Raw genomic sequence first — 21,781 nt, 5'->3', positions numbered from 1 at the left:
TATGATGTCACTTATATGTGGACTCTAATTAAGAAAATAAACTGAAGAGCAAATAGAAACAGAGGCATGGATACATGGAACAAAAGTGAGGAAGACTGGATAAAAGCATGTGAAGGGATCAGCCAAAGAAAACCCATAGAACCAGACAACAGTGTGGTGATGGCCAGAGTGAAGGAGTGGGGCGAGGTGTGAGTGGAGGTGGGCAAAGGGGTGGGGAATGGGGATATCTTTAATCATGTCAACAATAAAAATAAAGTTAAAATATCTTTTAAGCATGTGTAAAAATGAAATAATTGATAAGTGGCAAATTTCCCTTGAGTTCATAGATATTGTTAAAATAATATATTTCAGGACCCTTTAGACAGATGGATAAAAGCCTTCTGTAGTATTGATGACAGAGATGCTTCAGTGAGGCAGCTAGTGTAAAAATAAACCTACCGTTTCCCCGAAAATAAGACAGTGTCTTATATTAACTTTTTCTCCCAAAGTTGCGCTAGGTCTTATTTTCAGGGGATGTCTTATCTTTCCATGCGCTAGGTCTTATTTTTGGAGGATGTCTTATTTTCGGGGAAACACGGTAGTTTCCAGCTGGTGCAACAGCTGGGTGCTTGAGGGTGAAACCAGCTTCAGCATGAATGGGCTGTCATGGAACCCTATTTCTAGTTGTCAAGGCAGCAAGTTTAGCATCTTCTTCCAACATCCTGGTAACTGAAAGAAACAAATGATTTACTGAAGGATTACTTAGAGAGCAAGTAATTCAAAACAGAGTACCAAAGTGAATTATAAAAAAGGAATATTTATTTTTCAAAAATACAACTTTGAACACTACTGACATCTCATTTACAAAGTGTTTTCCTGAAATACTCTTCATCAGCTTTGCTTACTTAGTACATTCAGTTACTTTGAATCGAAGTTCAAGGGAGGGCATGCTTATGTTCTTATAAGCACCACCAATACCAAAAAAGAAAAAAAGATCATCTATGCCTCAGGATATTAGCCCCAAATCCTCATTTTCCCCTTTCTCTTTCACCAAGCAGGACCTCCTGACTGGTCCACCCACACTGACATTGCAATCTGGAGGTGTCCCTGACACTTCAGGTGGAGCTGACCTATTTGCAGGAAGCCTCAAACACACTGGCCCAGTATTCATTCATTACCAAGAGTTTTCTACTAATACTCATATCAACTCTTTGCAAACATTCAGCATGAAGTAAACATAGTATTTACAGCAGTACACACTTTGCAATTCAACACTGACAGTAAAAGAAAAGGGACCAACAGATTCTGTACAAAGGCCAGAGGGAAAACATATTAAAATAAATCCCTTTTGCTAATGCGTGTGTGCACATGCGTACATGCACACACGTGTTATAACTCATAGAAAACTAAACATTCCCTCCTTTAAAAGCAGACTATTTATAGGGTGATTCTAAATAGCACATACACATGCCAGTCATACTGGAGACTTGCTTTCTGCACATACATGGAGATTTGTGGTGTTTTTTTTTAATTCTGAAATAAACTTTTTACTTGCTATATTAGAGAAAATAAGTTCGGAACAGTTGTCAACTTTTGTTTGACAGTAATTTGCAAAAGCCACATATCATGCTTTGTCTTTTAAAAGGTGAACCTGGTCAAACCCTTCTAAAGACCGATATGTTATTCACTTACTAGGGATTGGAAAGACAACATCAGTTATGGAGTATCTAGTGCTCCTCACTTTCCTCTCACCAGTAGCAACATTAATGTGAAGGGAACTTTTGAAACACAAACCACGCACAAATCATCCAAATATTTCCGTTAACAGTTTTTAAAAATACCGAAGTTTACAACAGTAGTACAGACATCAAAAACACCCCAAATATTCTTTGGCCTCAGGCCTTTTTCAATACTACTAATTAAAAAGACAATTGACAGAAAGGGAGAAAGTTACAGCACTTGAGGTTTGAGTAAATTTCTTTTTAGGGCCTGTAGCTTGAGGTGCTGCTCTAGGATCCTTATTTTAAGTCAAAATAGAATCCAGGAATGAATTAACAATTTTAAAGTAATTTCCACTGGAAACCATTGAAAATACGAATCACTTTCTAAGCTTGTTCAACACATATTTGTTTTCAGGATCCCAGGTTGTTAGGTAGCTGAATTTAGGTCAGTTTCAAGCCCTCAAAGCCACAGAACTTCCATCTCTTCTCTAGACTGGCTCCAACTCCAGTCAGTTCTTGCTTGAAGGTATGCTGAAGTCTGCCCATGAGACATTCCACATCACTGGTGCAGATCTGTGGGGAAGAGAGCGCACCTCTATTCAAAACCAATTTTACCTTCCTAATCTGGTTCTCCCCCCGCAAATGTTGCTTACTTTAGGATGCTGATGCGTACATGTACATTGGAGTGGGGTTGACCTTGTCCCCCTCCTTAAACATGTGTATGTGTTGGGTGAGTGGCTTCCGGATGGCAGCCTTCTTCTGTTGTGACCACTAGACAGATTTACTGAGCTTTCTTTTTGTTTATATATTTCATAACTGCTTTACCAAATAAAGCATGAAGTATAATTCACATATAGTAAATTCACTTATTTCATATATTGATTGATGAGTTTTAGTAAATTTATACTACTGTATAAATTTTTATATAATATAAAATTTTATATATGTACCACCATTTTTATTCACTCATCTACTGATGGGCACTTGGATTGCTTCCATATCTTGGCTATTGTAAATAATGCTGCAATGAACATAAGGGTGCATATATTATTATGAATTAGTGTTTTGAGTTTATTTAGGTATATGCACAGAAGTGGAATAGCTGGGTCATAGGGCAGTTCCATTTTTTTTTTTCCAGGAACCTCCATACTATTTTCCAAATCTGAGATTTCTGTTGGAAAAAGCTGGTATCAGTCATAATGGAGAGGCTTGTGTTTTTAATCAGCTGAATGGCAGCAGATTAATGATAGTGATGCTATATGCAGGCCTACTGGAGCTGCAAAGCCTTTTGGGAAGGGAGTAAGGCATAAATGGCTGCCATCAGATCAGAATTCTCCATACATGCATTGGTTCACAAAAGAAAAGTGAACGAATTCTGTGTATTAACCCCCTCTACCATCCTCTCTCTCTCTCTCTCTCTCTCTCTCTCTCTCTCTCTCTCTCTCTCTCTCTCTCTCACACACACACACACACACACACACACACACACACTCACAGCAGTATAAAAACAAATCTGTGGATCCCTTTACGGCTTGATTGACATGGTCATGATCATCTTTAAGCTGGTAGCAACATTCCTAACTGTGAACCTGGGCAGTAGGGCTTGACAGAAAAGCAGCAGGGAATCCTTACAGAAACCCCAAATTGACACCACACTATATATTCCTGGAGCTAACGGGAGGGTCCTCCTCAGTTCTGTTGGTACCACTGTAGGCTCTCTTAGGGAGGGCCTGGCATTACTCTGGCAGGAAACTGCTCAGGAAGACCTGGGTCTGGAAATGAGGGAGATCAAGTTTTCTTCCCAGCGCTAGTAGTAGACTGTACTCCAGATAAGTGAAATCACATTGTGAAGTATCATACAGAGTTGAATACCCATTTCAGAAAACACAAATACTTAATATTTACTCACATATACAGATGATATAGGTGAGGCATACATATAGAAAAGGGTCTGAAATAAAGATATGCCTATCAATAGTGGTTATCATGGAGGGGTTGGATTGTGAATAACTTTCCTTTTTACTATATTTCTATATGAATTACATTTTTAGATAACATGTATGCATTATCTTTACAATTTAAAAAAAGAACCAGATCCTTTGTACTGATATGTAGTTCAATTTTATACCCCTTCAACTGGCCACTTGGTCCTGGTGCTCACATTCCATCGTTCTTTTCACTGCCAAGTGGGCCATTTAATTGCAGAATAGCATCATTTCCCAGAGAGTAATGAGTGGAGTGCAAGCTAGAAATGAAACAAATGGGCCAGTGCCTCTCTTAGAGCACATTTGCCTAAATGACTTAACATTTTGGACATCCAAGTGCAGGAGTCTACATTCCAATGGCACTTCTCAAAAGGCTTTGATCCTGTGAAATAGTGAGTACAATCAATGAGCAGGTTTAACTGAATGCTGCTTCTAAAAAAAAAAAAATCTATGATGAGTTTATCTAAAGCAGTCAAGAGTTTCCTCTTCCTTCAGTAAGGCATCCCTGACCTTCTAGGGAACTAGCACTTAACTCTTTCTTGCTCCTGATGCTTTGTGAGTTCCTCCACAGGATGTTATCCAGGGAAGGAAGAAGCCTATGAGATTGTCTGTGAGCAAATATTTAGTCTGTTACAGAGTTACTGTTCCATGTTTTGTTGTTTTGCCACTGCCTTGATTGCTTCATCATAGATAATGGCAGTGGTGATGGTGATGGTTGGGGAGGTGGTTGGAGTAAGACTTCCAATTTGGAAAATTAACATTTGTTCATTGTGTTTTATATATATATATATATATATATATATATATATATATATATATATATATATAATTGATTTTTTACAGAGAGGAAGAGAGAAGGACAGAGAGCTAGACACATTGATGAGAGAGAAACATCGACCAGCTGCCCCCTGCACACTCCCCACCGGGGATGTGCCCGCAACCAATGTACATGTCCTTAACCGGAATCGAACCCAGGACCTTTCAGTCCGCAGACCAATGCTCTATCCACTGAGCCAGCCAAACCAGTTTCGGCTACATTTGTTCATTGTTAGAGGCCCAGGGCAAAGGATTGGTTTATGAGAAATATTGGTTAATTTATAGCTTAAAGTAAATTAAGAGAAAGGACATTAATTCTTTTAAGGTGTATCTTGGAAGTTTGGTGGCCAACTTATTCAAGGTTTCCCAGGATTTCCCCAGTTTTAGCATTGGAAGTCCCAAGTCCCAGGAAACCCTTCAGTCCCAAGCAAACAGAGATAAATGGTCACCCTACTTGCCAGAATGAGGCTTCACAATGAATCACAGTGATAGAATAGGTGAGGGACATTTTCTTAGAGCAATTACTAATGACTTATCTATGCGTGAAGAGAGTAAGTTCCCCTCTTCACAAAGAACTCTACATCCCATTCCAGGCTCCCACATACCTTATTATCTAGACGGTGCAAGTAGGAACAGATGTATTCAATGCTTGCTCCAAATGGGTGAACATGAAGGAATGTGGAGATAATCCCTATAAAGACAATACCATGGAGGTTACACTTGAGATACAACATGATAATGTATAGCAAGAGCTAACTTATTATGTACAACAAGCACGTCAAACTCGTGGCTGGCGGGCCACATGCCTCTTTTGGCTGTGAGTTACAATAACTATGTACTGGGCACTATTCTAAGTTTACATCTATTTTACTCATTTAATCTTTACAACAACCTGTGAGATAGGTATTACTATGCCCATTTCATAGATGAGGAGACACTGAGGCACAGAAAATTTAAGCAGTTTGTCCAAGGTCACACAGCTGGTAAGCGGCAGGGTTAGTATTTGAACCCAGACAATCACTCTTAGCATACTGCCTCTCACTACACTACATAACGTATAGAAAAGCTGACATTTGAGAATGAATTTCCATCATTTTTGATGGCTAAAGGTGACCTGAGTTCTACATTTTACAAGGAACTTAGAATTTTACAATGACTTTAGATCTGCTGAGTTTTTAAAGTTCCTCTGAACAGTCTTTAAATTGGACTGTAGCCTCTTCTGCATTAATAATGTATTGTTGTGGTAGAAGTACCTTGCCTGACTACAGTGTGCCTCTCACAAGAGAATTTGCTGATTATATTTGAGTTTTAGTCTGTGATTATCTCCATAAGTCAAACTTTTGTTTTCTGCTCAAGTGATCATTAACATTTTGTTTGTGTTCAAAGCACTGAATCTCCAAATTCTCATGGCAGTTTATAGCTTCCAGGAATGGTCAAAAGTTTTACTCAGCAAAACTATGGGGTGATTTTGCAGCTACACATATTGTCTTGATTGTTCTGTCCACCAGGTTAATTGCTCTAATATTCCTTTTGTTCAAAAGTCTACTATCTCTTTCTTTACATTTTAAAAAAAAATTTACATCCTTTTACAAGATCTTAGATATCTCAAATAGATCCAGACTTGAATTTACTGAAAACTGCCAGGAAATAAAAGCTAAATATGACTTAGTTCATAAACTCCAACTTATCTGTCCCTCTTAGAGATTGACAAAGAATATCATAAGTTTAAATTGTAGTTTGAAGTTCAAATTAGTTTTTTGTGAAAATCTTCCCAGTATTAGATGTCATAGGAATAGGTTGGGGGATCTAGAAGTAACTGATGATAGGGCTCAAAATCTCTTCAAAATAGATATTATTACTTTATAACACTCCTTTATTCTTCAATGACAAGGCAAATTGAATTTACAAACACCGACTCAAGCTGAGAAACTTAAATTCCGAAGAAGACAGCCCATGTTCAAAGGAATTCTAGATGCTTTGGTGAAGATAGGCTGTCAAATGCCAAAAAACAACTTCATGCGTTTCAAAACACTGAGCAGTTTTTGTTGGTTCATACCTAAAGAGCCAATTTAAAAAATAGATTTTCCATTCTCTCTGTAAGCCCAAGACTTCTTTAGAAAAACAAAACAAGAAACACTTATCTTAAGAATCTGTTTCTAGAATTATCCATTTACAGAAGCTTCCTCCTACCCCCAGCTTTTCTCTGACTGGTCTCTTGAGTTGCCATGCCAATTTGTTAAAGAACTTTGAGTTGGAAAATGAAAATAAATTGTCACTTTTCTCGAAGGTTCAATGGCAGATCCCTCAGCACATCTTTATTAAAATATCAAATTGTTAAATCCGAGTATAATATCCATTACCAAAGGATGTAGATATTTTAAAAATATGCAGAAGCCGATCAGTGTGGAGAACTTTTGAGAGAGGGATGGCACTATTGTGTGGCTCAGCTTTCTAGAAGGCAGCTAGGATTATCTGCTGAGGCCCTAGAGCAGCCTCTTTTAAATGACAAAATATTTCATAGGATCTCAATCTGACAGTTCTCTAAATGGAATTTAAGTAAATAAGCATTTGTGAATAGTGCTGTTAAGTGCAAAATGGTTCACATTTATTAAGGTCTTAATATGGGTTGGGTATTATGTAAACTGATTTAGATGAAATATTGTATTTAATACTCATAGCTGCCCTTTGAAATAGGTAATATTATTATGCCCATTTTACAGATAGAAGAACTAAAGATCAGGATGGAAATGGTGAAGTCAAAACAGGAAGCCAGGTCTGTCTGATTCCTTAACCATTTGTGCTATCTTGCCTCTTTGAATGAATTTCTATGTAAAGAGAGCAATTCTAACATTTATTGCATCTTAGTCCACTAGTGTCCAACACTTATAGACAGCCTTTTGAGTCAACTGCTTGTAACCTGGAAAACTTAAGAGAGGTATTGTGGAGAGTGCCTGGGAAGGCACATGAGCATTTCTTTAATTATTGTTAGCTGAATCCAGTGGCATTGGCAGAGCCATCCAGGAAATAAGCCTTTCCAGAGGCAGGAGTGTTGTTAGCTTGACCTTCAGCCCAGGTGCCAGGGGGTGAGTTTCGTTATCTAAATCCAGCCAAGCACCAGTAATGAATATGACTTGGGCCCACTCAAGAATGCACATAATCTCCTTTGTCTTGACATTTAGTAAAACTTCCTGGTTTTTGCTGTATAAAATAAACATGCTGTATTGGCTCTGGGTTCCTGTCTCTCCATCAGAGGACAGTGGTCCCACCCAGTCCCAGCTTTCCCTTTAATTAGTGTCTATCTCTTTCATTTTCTCAATTCCCTGTCACCACTATTCAGGAACCAGACCACTCTCTAGGCGCGCTGGACATGGAAAAGAGACAATATTTATAAGGTAGACACTTCCTCTGGAGGCTTACCTGGAAAAGCTCTCTGCTATGCAGTGTCTGCAGTGTCCCTTGACTAGAACTTGGAAAGCCTCAGTTAACCTTGCATAGAGATTTCAAAAGCCACAAAAAGCTTGAAGAGGGCTGGGAGCTGCTGTCACCATTTTTTAATTGAAATCTGTACTTGTTCTTATCCAGTAGTTTTCAGGACTCTGTCATGCTTCATAAATGTGTGGTGTGTGCTTTTTCATCTTATGCAAACCCATTCTCCTCTGCACTGCACTCTAAACATTGTATGTGTGTTTGTTAGCTTCCTTACCCACTAGCAGTGCTTCACGTTCAGATTTGATAGGACTGCTGTTCAAGGTCTTCTCAATAGGGTAGTCACTATCCTGGCTCGATGCACACAGTCTAGAAGCACAGTTTTCCTGTGGAAATAATATGCTTCCTGAGTCAGTTCACCTTATTTGATAACAGGCTTGGGTTCACTTACACAACAGGAAACTTCTGTAACCCAGCACCCTAAAAGCAATACTGTCCCATTTTGATTATTGAGTGGGAAGAAAACAGCATAAATTACAAAACCATCCCAGATAATCCAAAGCTCCTTTATACTATGGCTTCATAAGGGAGTGGGAAAAATTAGACAATCATCTTTACCAGCTTTAGTTTTCTGCCTTCATCATTCACTCTATACAAGTATTTGGAGGACCAGACTCAACATTTACTGTTTCCTAGATGCCAGGCACTGTTAGGCATGCATTATGACTGTCCTACAAATGAGAAAAGTGGAGCTCAGATAAATTAAGTAAATAGGTAAATTGCCTAAGATCCCATTGCTAGGAAGTGTTAGCCTAGATTTTATCCCAACCCATCCACTGTTAAAAGAACCATTTCCCCCCCTATTTTAGGCCCCCATTCTGCTAAAGGTAAGTACCATTTCTGAATAGAGAAACTATAATTTAGCTAATCTAGTTGCAGGCAATCAACTTTCGGGTTTTAAACTAAAACACAGACTCTCCATTTATTGATTATCCTCTCTCTCTCTCTCTCTCTCTCTCTCTCTCTCTCTCTCTCACACACACACACACACACACACACACACACACACACACACACACAAACACACACACACACACACACACACACACACATTATCAGTAAGGATATTCCTGACTTGACAGCAAGAAATGGCCATGACTCAAAATATCATTACTTAGTGACATTCTTTATTATTGCAAGTTTCCTCTTTCTGAGCAGAGCAGGCATGTTTCTTAAGAGATATTCGTAAAATTCACGACAGGCAGTAAAATTGAAAAATACCTCCAGATCTTTCATGGATCTTTCTCTCTTTGGGTACTGAGAATATCTTTTTTTTGGTATTATAAATGTGAAGCAAAGCCTTCATAATAAGGAATAAAAGAAATCACTGCTTCAATATCACTGCGATTGTAAAAGGAAATGCTGGGAATATGCACCTAGGGGAGATCAGGGTGGGAAGATCATGCCTGACTCAGATTATTTGTCACTTTTCCCCTTCCACAAGCCCTCAGCACAGACAGATTTCCTTCTGTTTTCTTTAGAGATGTCTTCAAAGCTTCTAGGATGCTGCCCCTGAACGAAACGAATGTTCTATGCTGCCAGGCATGTTGTTTTTTGGATTTACAGGCTTCCTGGCTGTAGTTAGACAGGAAACCTTTCTTGATGACCTACTCAATCTTTGGCCTTTAGAATACAATTCAGGCAGTAACTATCATGCCAAGTTTGATTTAGACTACTGGCTCACTTCTAAGCCATGGGCTGTACATCTGCTTCTAATCCTCTTAAAACATTAAATGATCTAGTAAGCCAGTTCTTAAGTGTAAGTGTTTAACAGATCTTGGGTGATTTAAGATATGAAGACATCCTGAGAAGTTCTAGCCATCTTAAAAAGAAATGTAGCCATACTGAAACTTGACTTCAGTTTTATAATATAGCTGGCATTTAAGAAATTAGAAGGCATATTAATGGATACTTATCACCTTAAGTTTTATTAGTAAATTGAAAGAGGTAGTTCTTTTTGTGGTAAAGCAGATATAAGTTATACTGTTATATTGCAAAACACTGACAATAAGTCACACCGTGGTTTACTGTCAAGCAACCTAAAAAAAAAATCCCTTCTCACCAGAACTTATTGTTTTCCTTTCAACCTAAAATTACTTTTGCAATCTAATGTGATGGTACTTTGCTTCTAACCTAATTGTGTCAGGTTGACATATTTGATCACAAATCAGCTTCCCAGAGAAGAACAGTTTATAATGAACTGTTGTGACTTTTTCTAAAAGTAGTTTTACTTAAAACACACACACACACACACACACACACACACACACACACACAAAACAAAACAAAACAAAACAACAACAACAACAACAAAAACACCAACAGGAAAAACATATTCTGACTCACATTTTCCTGATTATCAGTTGGGTTTCTTTCCTTGTCCTCTTTAGTTTGTATATCATGGTGTACCCAGTTTCAGAATGGGAAACACTTAGATACATACAATATGGCAAATTTCTTCTATGTAATTTGACCTCTTGCCTCTTTAAATGAAATACTTTACAAAGCAGATAGCTGTTTACAATAAATTACTAAAAATGCCCTTAAGTCAATTTGTGATGTCAATCTTAAAGGGTGATTTTAAGCATAATGCCACTAGCATAATCCCATGTCTATCTGTAGTCTTCTGCCTACATACTCCATTTTATGCAAAAAGCAAAACAGCTATGTATCAGCTCTGGGACATTTTTAGAAGCTCTGATAGTATAAAGGAAGTCCTGATAAATACAGTTGCTTTGGTAGTTTTCAATTAAAAGCTTAATAAATGAATTTCTCTGGGATTATGCTTGTTTCTTTAATAGCACGAACAAACTGGAAGGTGATTTGATATTATGAAATAGATGAATTAAAAGGTAGGGGATGCTGGGGAAAGGTCAATTGGGGAAAAAAAGGAGACATATGTACTACCATTTGTAACACTTTAAACAATAAAAAAAGAAAAAAATTGAAAAAAAAGCATATTGCAAATGGTATCCAGAAGAAAACACTTTCAATTATTTGTTTCAACTACACCATGGTTGCCAGTTCTTAATGGTACTTTGTGGGAAGTCACTATGATGGCACACACACCCAGTGCACCTGTATGCATTGCATCTTTCGGAGCTGATATACAAAATAAAAAGTATAAGCTTTTGTGGATCTATAGCATTGTTGATTTTTCACTGTTGATGTAAAATCCTAATCTTCTCTTCTTTCTTTTTTTTAAATTTAAATATATTTTATTGATTTTAGAGAGGAAGGAAGAGGGAGAGAGACAGAAACATCAATGATGAGAATCACTGATTGGCTGCCTCCTGCACACCCCCCTACTGGGGATTGAGCCTGAAACCTGGGTATGTGCCCTTGACAGGAATTGAACCTAGGACCACCCCGGCCCCTCCAATCCACAGGCCAACACTCTATCTACTGAGCCAAACTAGCCAGGGCTTCTCTTCCTTTTAAGACATTAAAATCAATCAATTCTGGTCAATGAGCCTTTTTTTTTTTTTTTTTTTTTTTTTTTTTTTTTAAGAGAATAACTTCAGGCATAAAAGAATGTTCAGGCAAAAAATAAATTAGAGAGGTAAGCTGGAGACACCATTAGTAGACTTTATACAACCTTAAATAGACTGGTCACCTCATTCATGGTTGTGATATTGATACATTAATTCATTTGAGTTTGACATGCTTGCACTAGATGAAGTGTGTACAAAAACAATGTCAGTATTCTAGTTGCTTTGTGTTTCTTCCTTTAATTAAATGCTTAATTAAAGGTACTCTGTGTCACAGGAGTTTTCTGTATTGTTATTTGCTTGACAAGATGAAGTGTACACCCTGGTCTTGACAAGATGAGGTGTACACTGATCTTTTTCAAGAGAGAATTCTGAGGAATTTTAGGGATGTATTGATTTGAAAAGCACACTCTCCAGAATACTTAGAAATGTCAAGGACTCACACTTACTGGTAAAAGCAGAGCCCTTGATTCAAGAATTACCCTGGAGATGGGGCTTTTTATCCCCAATCAGCCCCACATTCCAAATATTTTCCTATTGCAGCAACTTCCAGGGCATTTTCATTGTCACTGGAAAGAAGTGAATTGAGCAAAGGAAAAGGTTCACTTAGGACTCATGTACCTGTTCTTTAAGATTTTCCAACATTTTTTCCACCTGTAACTTTTCATCTTTGGCTTTTTCAAGTTCAGCATCTTTCCTTTTGTATTCCTCTTGGACTTTGAGTAGGTGCTACAAGAAAAACCAAAGACAATCAAATCTTAAGGAGTCACACTTCGCTTTAAACCTTGGCTGAAATTACACATTAGGCTGGTCTACCTCACTTTACACCAGCACACATAATCATTTCTCCATGCAGAGATACTAAAGGAAAAATCAAGATACTTTTTATTTAAAGTTATTTTTATTTGACTCTGATGGACATTCTTTGTTAATATTTTAGAGTCTGAGGAACTGACTGATCTAATCACTTAATTTTCCCATTCCTGCTAGGTATAAGGGAAAAGTGCAGTTAATTCCATGTGGACAACATTTTGATTGCTGCACACACTGAATTAGATGTTGGAAAGCATCCTTGAAAATAGCCATTTTCTAAGTCAAATTCAATTTCTTTGAAAAGAGTAGTAAAAAAATCTAAATTTCAGAAATATTTGTTTCCATAATGGTAGGCAAGGGGCTAGATTCATCATAATTTATGATGATAACATATACTAGCTATTTAGCATTTTACAGGTGCCAAGTATTGGGCAAAGGGTTTTACATGCATGATCTCATTTAAATCTCACAATTTTCCCTTGATACATAATACTGAGGCTTAGAGAGGTTTAGTGGCTTGTCTAAGGTTATTCAGTGGCAAAGTTGGGATTTAGACCTAGGTGGCCACTGAATAATATAGGAACAAACCTTATATTCCAATCTTGCAACCCCCATATTAGATTACACATCATTTTGGGACAATATGGGAAAAATTTTATAATTGTTTATAAGGCTATTTTCTAATAAAAGTAATGAAAATGAGTAAAATTAAATTTTCAGTAGCTAGAGACCAAATTGTCTCACTGAGGTCTTTGAAGAGATAAAAAAAAAATGCTCATCATTTTAAAATTGCACTTAAATTGCAGAACTGTCCTAATGTGGAATGGTTTCAAAATCAAGGTAAGAGAAGAAAACAACAAGAAAATGCTTCCAAAGTCTTGCATCTCAGAGGTTTGCAAAAGACCATTGGAAGGGCTAAAAGACACAGTACAACATACATTGTCAAAGTTCTTTGAAGTTTAGCTGAGGAGATGCAATTTTGGTACAAAGATCCCTGATGTAATTCGCATGTTCTAATTAAACTCCATGGTGACAGTAAAAGAAAGGTAAATGTTCCTTCACACATTTTGCTAATAGGAAAGGTGAAATATTAATGTGATATTGCTTGTCACATACGAAGACAATGGTAGCATAAGTAATAGGAATATAGGGATCTTAGTGCCAGAAGAGACTACCTATTAATATTTACAATTTTTCCAACCAGTGATAAGCTTTGCTCTAGATAATTCCAAGGCATACAATTAAATATTATTGCACAATTTAAGTTGTAAGGAAAATGAACAGTAGTCTGGCAAGATAGAAGAAGGTATATACTTCTTAAGGATATATAAGTATACTTAGAAGTACTACTCCTTTACTATTATGAGAACAGTTGTTGATATCTTTTAAATTGTAGGCTCACTGTGGTGATGATTACATGAAACCTCTAGATATTGAACATCTATTACACAATGTTGTACTTAGGCAATTACAGTGAGACACACTTATTTAGTTTACTTTTTATAACTGAAAAATGTGCAGGTAAACTCACTCACATAAATGACTGTGATAACAAAATAAAATAAAAGCAAATTTATATTATATGCCTGAAGCACTGATACTAAAAAACCCATAACACCTCTGCTTCTACCCAAATCAAGGGTAAGATTCCTGCCATTTCTTCTAAAAGGCTGTATTTTTTCAGCTTTGTTTCAACTAGATACTTACCCCCAGCACTTTTTTATAACTAAGTGTCGATGGTTCTTAAGGACCCTGAGGCCCTTTCCAGATATCAAAGTAGATTATGTTCAGTGTAGTTTTATTATTTTTCACTGAATTTTCATTCTTTAAAAATTGGTGATCCGTTGCTATCACTGTATTAACAGAATATATCATTTACCACAACATATAATCCCTTCCTCACCTATGCCAGAAAACAGAACATCAAGAATTATAAGAGATTTGCTCGCAGGGGACCCTTTTACATGTGAGGAGCTGATGCTGTTTATTTAAAAGGTTCAAAAGTCAGAATTCATTTACCTGTTGCATTCCTTGAAGGGCTTGTTGCAGGAGTTTCAACTGCTGTTCCTTGTTTGGGTCATCTTCTTTCTGGGCTTTGCCTTGTTCTTGCTTAAGTAGTTCTACTTCATTCCGATAAGCATCGAGCTGCCAACGGAGGCTGTCATTTTCTTCCTTCAGAGCTTCTGCCTGTGATACTAAGGCTAAACAATCAATATAAAGTAGTGAAACCATATATCCAGATTACTTTGCGCCTCATCTTATTACCATGAAATTGACACATATAAAACGTCTCTCAATGAGAAACTTTGGGTCTGAGTTGGCCATGGCAGCAAGGGATGGACAGAAGAGCACACAGGCCCATTTCTGCAAATGAACACAGGATTACAACACATGAAAGTTCTTATCATGCTTCATTTTCTTCACCCTAGTTATAACTAAGGTATTTTCAGGTAACATCAGTTGGTTTTATTTCAATTGCACTAAATGATAGGAGTACTGTAATAAGAATATATAGAGCAAAATATTTTGAACTAATGATTTTCCACACAATATTTCTGCTGATAGTTGTTTTGAGAAAAAAAATATAGCCTTGACTGATTGTAGAGAGGAAAGATAAATATGAAAATGAAGACAGAAGACTTTGGTTTTTAGTATAGCTTAGATGTTGCCACTCCATCCTAACAAGATGTAAAAAACTGAACAAACTGAAAACTCAATAGCTCTTTGTTGATTCATCAGGATAGTTAAAATAATAGGGCAAACACCTACCCACAAAACTGGAGAGAGAGGCGAATACAGAGTATCTCAACCTACCAGACCAGAAACCCATGAACAAAAACTTCCACAGGAACCAGTGCCAAAGTAAGAAAATCTAAACTATAATTGGCAAATTGCTGGATGCTCCACATGGACAAGTCTCAGGCCTAAAATGTCAAGGGCAATTCAGTCATAGTGAGGTCCCTACACTTTTGTGAGCTTTATTTCCAGGAGCTCAACAAGATCCTCACAGTGAACAGCTGAGAAAAATCCCCTTGTACTTCCAGCAGGGGTTGGAGATAGAAACCATTTTGTATGATAAAACATTCTGTTCTGCTTCAAAAGGCCAGCCTTCGGAAGAAACTATTTTATCAGAGTCTAACCTGCTTGGGTTTTGCCAGAGCCTAAATCACCTGGGGAAGGAAAATATCCAACTCTAGCTCCTTCTAGTCATTCTGTCCTACCTAAGGGGGGAAAAAAACAAAAAAACGTGTGAAGTTCACAGTCCAGAGACACAGGCTCACTAAAGGACTGAGACTAATCTTAGGACTGTGGAATGCTTCCCCTCCCTCACTATTGCTGCACTCCTAAAGTCCCATTTATTAGTACATCATATTCAGATTTTTTAAAAAAAGTACAAGGCATTCTAAAAGGTAAAAAAACAAAATTGTAAGAGACTAAACTGGGATCAGAATCAGAGTCAGATATAGCAGGAAAGCTGGAATTATCAGACCTTGAATTTAAAACAACTAATATTAGTATGCTAGGCTTTAATGGAAAAAATAAATAATATGAAAAAACAGATGGCTAATGTAATCAGAGTATTGGGAATTCTAAGGAAGAATCAAATAGAAATCTAGGAATAAAAAGACATCATAACAGAAATGAAAAAATGCCTTCAACAGGTTTATTAATAGACCTGTGGGGGGGGGGGAAATCTCTGAGCTTGAGAAGATGACAATAGGAACTGACTAAAGTGAAAAGCAAAGAAGAAGAAGAAAAAAAACCCCAATCAGAATATCCAAGAACTGTGGGACAACTAATTACAAAAGATGTAGCATACATGTAATGAGAATATCAAAAGGAAAAGAAATAAAGGAACAAAGCAATATTTGAAGCAATAATGACCGAAAATTTTCCCAAATTAATGTCAGACACCAAATCATAGAGATCAAATAGGATAAATGCCACAAAAAATAGACCTAAACAGATACCTCATCAAAGATATACCAAAGTCAAGTAAGTGTCATCATATGTCATTAGAGAATTGCAATTTAAAACAATGTGATATCACTACATACCTAATAGAATTGCCAAAATCCAAAACAAAGATAATACCAAGTGCTGGTGAGGACGTGGAACAAATAAGAACTCTATTGCTGGTGGGAATGCAAAATGGTGCAGCTGCTTTGGAAAACAGTTTGGAAGTTTTTTAAAATTTAAATCTTTATTGTTCAAATTATTATAGATGTACCTCCTTTTTCCCCCCCATAGCTCCCCTCCACCCAGTTCCCACCCCACCCCAGGCCCTCACCACCCTACTGTCCATGCCCATGGGTAATGCATACATGCATATAAGATCTTTGTCCTATCTCTTCTCCCACTCCCTATTCTCCCAGAGAAATATCAGTCTGCTCCATTTCCATGCCCATGATTCTATTACATTTACCAGTTTACTCTGTTCATCAGATTTTTTATTCATCTGATTTTTAGACTCTCTTGTTGATAGATATGGATTTGTTGTCACTTTGTTGTTCATAATTTTTATCTTTACCTTTTTCTTCTTCTTCCTCTTCTTAAAGAATACCCTTCAGCATTTCATATAATACTGGTTTGGTGGTGATGAACTCCTTTAGCTTTTTCTTATCTCTGAAGCTCTTTATTTGACTTTCAATTCTAAATGATAGCTTTGTTGGGTAGAGTAGTCTTGGTTGTAGGTTCTTGCTATTCATCACTTTGAATATTTCTTGCCACTCCCTTTCTACAATTTCTGTTGAGAAATCAGCTAACAATTGTATGGGTACTCCCTTGTACGTAACTAACCTTTTCTCTTGCTGCTTTTAAGCTTCTGTCTCTGTCTTTTGCCCTTGGCATTTTAATTATGATGTGTCTTGGTGTGGTCCTCTTTGGATTCTCTTGTTTGGGGTTCTCTGTGCTTCCTGTGCTTATAAGTCTATTTCTTTCATCAGGTAGGGGAAGTTTTCTGTCATTATTTCTTTAAATAGGTTTTCAACATCTTGCTCTCTCTCTTCTTCTGGCACCCCCATAATTCAGATGTTGGTAGGCTTAAAGTTGTCCCAGAGGGTCCTTACACTATTTTCATATTTTGGGACTCATTTTTCTTTTTGCTCTTCCAGTTGGGTGTTTTGCTTCCACATTTTTCAATTCTTTGACTTGATTCTTGGGATCCTATAGTCTACTGTTGAATCTCTGTATATTATACTTTATTTCAGTCAGTGTATGCTTAATTTCTGACTGGTCCTTTTCCTTTTCTTTTTTTCTTTCTTTTTTGACATTCTCATTAAGATCCTTGAAGGTCTTACCAAGTTCCTCGGAGGTTTCTAGAAGTCTTGAGTAACCTTATAACTATGGTTTTGAACTATCTAGTGTTTTGCTTTCTTCAATTTCTTTCGTGACATGTTTCTTTGTCACTGCATTTTGGCTGCTTCCCTGAGTTGATAGAGTGGCTTTGTGTGCTAGGTGTCCTGTATGGCTCAGTGGTTCAGTCTCCCCAATTACTTGAGGTGGACACTTTTGTTGCATCCCTTTGTGTGTTGTGTGCACAGTCTTGTTGTAGTTAAGTCTTGATTGCTGTTGGTATCACTGAAAGGAATTGACATCCAGGCCAATTGGCTGTAAGAACAAGCTGTGACTACAGTGGGAGAGCTGCTATGTAGGAGACACCCTTATGAGGTAGGACTTGCTTCAGTGGGGCTTTGGTATTCACTGTGTCTGCCCCTTGAGTGTGTCGCTTATGGATGTGAAGAGTTGTAACCTGGATGATCTCACACTGACCACTGGGTACACTGGCTCTTGGATCTCCAAGGAGGTGCAAAGTCAGCCACTGCCTGGGGCCACTTAGAAGGATCTACAGAGAGATATGCACATTCTTCCTCTTTGTATGGAGTTTGAAAGTGCCCAGATGAGCCCCATTTATAAAGCAAGGCAGGCTGAGGTGCTGGCCTTTGCCTTCTTTTGATAGCTTTGGGGCTCTCTGACTGAGATGCAGTTTGACAGGCTGAGAAAGGACTGGCCATTCATATGCAAAAGCCATTGTGCACAGCTTATGTGGGGTTGTAAAATGGATGGGGAAGAGTCTCAGGGAATCTTCAGGGCAGGGCAAACAACAATGGCTACTAGTCAGCCCTGCACTGGGGAGGTTCCAGCTCAGGAACAAAGACCATTGCGAGTCCTTCTGTCTGGAAGAAAGCCACCCCTGCTTTCCTGCCCCTATGCTAGGCAGTCTAAATTCTCCCTGTATGTGTCTGGGTCCCCCAAAGTCTCGCGCAGCACTGGAGCTCAGCGCAAGTGGGAACTTGTATCTCCCTCCCTATTGAAAAAGCAGCATACCCAGGTGCTAGCTTGTGCTGCACCTCTGCACCTCTTAACAGTCTCAATGCGCTTTCTTGTTTACTTCTCGTTGTACTTCCACTCAGCCAGCTTTTCCATAGTTCTGGATGATAGTTGTTTTGTTTTAGTTGTAATTTTGATGTGGTTGTGAGAGTCAGCAAATAGAGATGTTTATATATGCCACCATCTTGGTTGATCTCTCCTTGTTAGTTCTTAGAAAATTTAAAGTACTCTTACATATGATCCAGCAATAATTTTCCTTGGTATTTAATTATGTAAAATGAAAACTTATGTTTCTACAAAAACCTGCACATGGATTTTATAGTAGCTTTTTTCATAATTGCCAAAACTTGGAAACAACCACAATATTCTTTAGTAGGTGAATGGATAAACTAATTGTGGTATATTCAATGTACCATTACTCATGAAAACACCTGGAGAATGCATATCATTCAGTAAAATAAACCAATGAAAATGGCTACACACTGTATGATTCCAACTATATGACATTCTGGAGAAGGCAAAACTATGGGTACAGTATAAAAAAAAAATCAGTGGTTTCGAGGGGTTAGAGGGAAAGGGAAGGATAAACAGTCAGAGCACAGAGGATTTTAGGGCAGTGAAACTATTTGGTATGATACTATAATGGTGGATACATATATTTTGAGCATTTGTCCAAACTCTAAGAGTGAACTCTAATGCAAACTATAGATTTTGGGTGATAATGATGTATACATTGATTGTAACAAATGTATCTCTGTGGTGCATGATGTCAATAGTGGGGGCACCTGTATGGGGGGCAATGGGTGTTTGGGAACTCTGTACTTCTTGTTCAATTTTGTTGTGAACCTAAAAATTCTCTAAAATTTGAAGTTTATTAATTTAGCCAAAACCGGTTTGGCTCAGTGGATAGAGCATCAGCCTGCAGACCAAAAGATCCCAGGTTCGATTCGGGTCAGGGGCATGTACCTTGGTTGCGGGCACATCCCCAGTAGGGGGTGTGCAGGAGGCAGCTGATTGATGTTTCTCTCTCATCACTGTTTCTAACTATCTCTCTCCCTTCCTCTCTGTAAAAAAATCAATAAAATATATTAAAAAGTAAAGTTTATTAATTTAAAAAAAACCTAAGACACATGGGGAAACCTAGGTTAAGTTTAATTATTTATTGTTCTGGAACATTTTTCAAGGTCAAAAATCATAAGAGCTATTTCAAAAATATTTAATCAGATGATTTCTTTCACTCACTAAACATTTATTGAGTACCTTTCATGTTCCAGGCTTATGATTATGGTAATAAATGTGATTCCACTAATCTCCATTGTTTACACTCCAATTAATGGAAAAATTTATAGTTTATTCTTTTTATGATTCCTAACACAGCATAGGCCTAGAAAAGAGATATTATCAAAATGGATCAAAATTATAAATTTATATATTCTCTCTCTATAAAACCCTATAATACAAATAGACCCAACAGCGGAACAACCAAACAACTGATTGCTATGATGTGTGCTGACCACCAGAGGGTGCATGTGGAACATGGTGGGCGTCAGCTGCAGCAGGATGGTGGAGCAGGTGCACAGGGGCACCAGACCAAGGCAGGGCACTGGGCGCTGTCATCGGAGTGAGCCTGAGGTGGTTACTGAAAATTCTTTGCTGTCAGCGCCTGGCTCTGGTCCTGATTGCTCAGTGCAGTCAGCAGGTGTGAGTGGCAGCTGCTGGCGCCATTGGCTCCTGAGGGCTTCTCCAACTCCCCCTGTTCCTGAGGGGTGATGGGGGCTGGTAGCTTCCACTCACATCTGCTACTGGTACTGGCACTGCTAGCACCCGCTGCTGGTGCCAGCCCCAATCACTTCACACTGTCAGGGAGCAGCGGTGGGGGAGTGAGGCTGCTGGCAGACAGGGGACAGGGGGCGTGGTGGGAGCAGCTGGGTGGGGGTATGGAGGATGGGCCAAGATCTGCCCCTGTGCCCACCACAGCCTCGTGGCCCACGGTTCCTTTCAAGGTGCATGAATTCGAGCACTGGATCCCCAGTTAAATGTATAAGAATGTTAAAAGGCAATTTGACAAAGGTGGAGATTTTGTCAGCTACCTATGGGAAGTGACTTTGGGTAGAAAAAAGAAAAAGAAAGTAATGAAAATCAAATCTTCAAGATTATTAGTTATAAATGGTGGAACAAGAGTTTTCTAAAGGGATTTCAAAGACTCATATTCTATACTATGAATGGAAAGAAGTTGTGCTTTACCAAGATTAAATATATAGAAGAAAGCTATATTCTGTGGGTAAAACATTCATCATTCCTAAAAGGAAGCTGTCTCTTATGGAGTTGCTAGGTTTAATTCAATGCCTTTAACTAGAGGGTCTTCCTAAAACAATCAGGTACTGATGTAGGATGATGTGATCAGATTGTCTGTCCAAAGCAAAGAATGCCCATGTAATAGGAAGGGCCTGGTGAGAAATATTTTCTGGTAGCATTGAGACATGCTCTCAGTGTCCACATTTTGTGTGTGTATTGCCACAAAATTATCCTGATATGCCTCTTTTAAAACTAAAAATTTGTTTAAAAAATTACAAGACATTTGGCATGATACATTCAATTTAAAAAAAAATATTTTATTGATTTTTTACAGAGAGGAAGGGAGAGAGATAGAGAGCTAGAAATGTCGATGAGAGAGAAACATCGACCAGCTGCCTCTTGCACACCCCCTACTGGGAATGTGCCCACAACCAACGTACATGCCCCTGACCCGAATCGAACCTGGGACCTTTCAGTCCGCAGACCGATGCTCTACCACTGAGCCAAACTGGTTTCGGCGATACATTCAATTTATGTTTGGTTTTAATTTCTGCTGTGATCACACAGATTTCGTGTCTTTGAGAATAAAGCTGTTATACAGAGACTTGGACTCACAGCACTCCAAATAATAGCTATCCTTGTCATCTCTCCCAGCAGCTGGGATACTTGTCATCAGACAGCATGTTCCTAACAATAACAACACCAAAAGAAGATGCTAAAAGTGAAAATGACTGTATATAGCAAACTATATGGAAAAAAGGACATTAACTGCCAAACAGGGAAAGAAATATTAGATTTGCTTGCTGGTTCAGTACCAAGGATATCATCTTGAGCTGGAGTTTCGCTGAATAGCAGAGGTTAGTTA

At 38.1% G+C, this 21,781-nt stretch overlaps 1 protein-coding gene across 12 annotated transcripts in view; it reads right to left on the bottom strand.

Annotated features, from left to right (window-relative positions):
- Window positions 1–597: 597 nt before the first annotated feature.
- ENOX2 (ecto-NOX disulfide-thiol exchanger 2) overlaps window positions 598–21,781 on the bottom strand; it is a 298,580-nt gene continuing 277,396 nt past the window's right edge. For 6 of the 12 annotated variants that reach the window (XM_045583522.1, XM_036443349.2, XM_036443346.2 and 3 more), the window contains 5 exons: window positions 14,311–14,492; window positions 12,100–12,207; window positions 8,205–8,313; window positions 5,107–5,192; window positions 777–2,273 (listed from right to left, as the gene is read on the bottom strand). In XM_045583522.1, the coding sequence (XP_045439478.1) occupies window positions 2,142–2,273; window positions 5,107–5,192; window positions 8,205–8,313; window positions 12,100–12,207; window positions 14,311–14,492 (617 nt within the window). In that variant the 3' untranslated portion in view covers window positions 777–2,141. Of the gene's footprint in view, window positions 709–776; window positions 2,274–2,353; window positions 2,472–5,106; window positions 5,193–8,204; window positions 8,314–12,099; window positions 12,208–14,310; window positions 14,493–21,781 lie in introns of those variants that run through there. The other 6 variants (XM_045583521.1, XM_045583523.1, XM_045583519.1 and 3 more) reach the window with 6 other exon arrangements.

Source organism: Pipistrellus kuhlii, unplaced genomic scaffold (assembly GCF_014108245.1).
Source record: "Pipistrellus kuhlii isolate mPipKuh1 unplaced genomic scaffold, mPipKuh1.p scaffold_m20_p_19, whole genome shotgun sequence".
Taxonomy (NCBI): domain Eukaryota; kingdom Metazoa; phylum Chordata; class Mammalia; order Chiroptera; family Vespertilionidae; genus Pipistrellus; species Pipistrellus kuhlii.
This window is presented reverse-complemented; position numbering and strand designations above follow the sequence as displayed.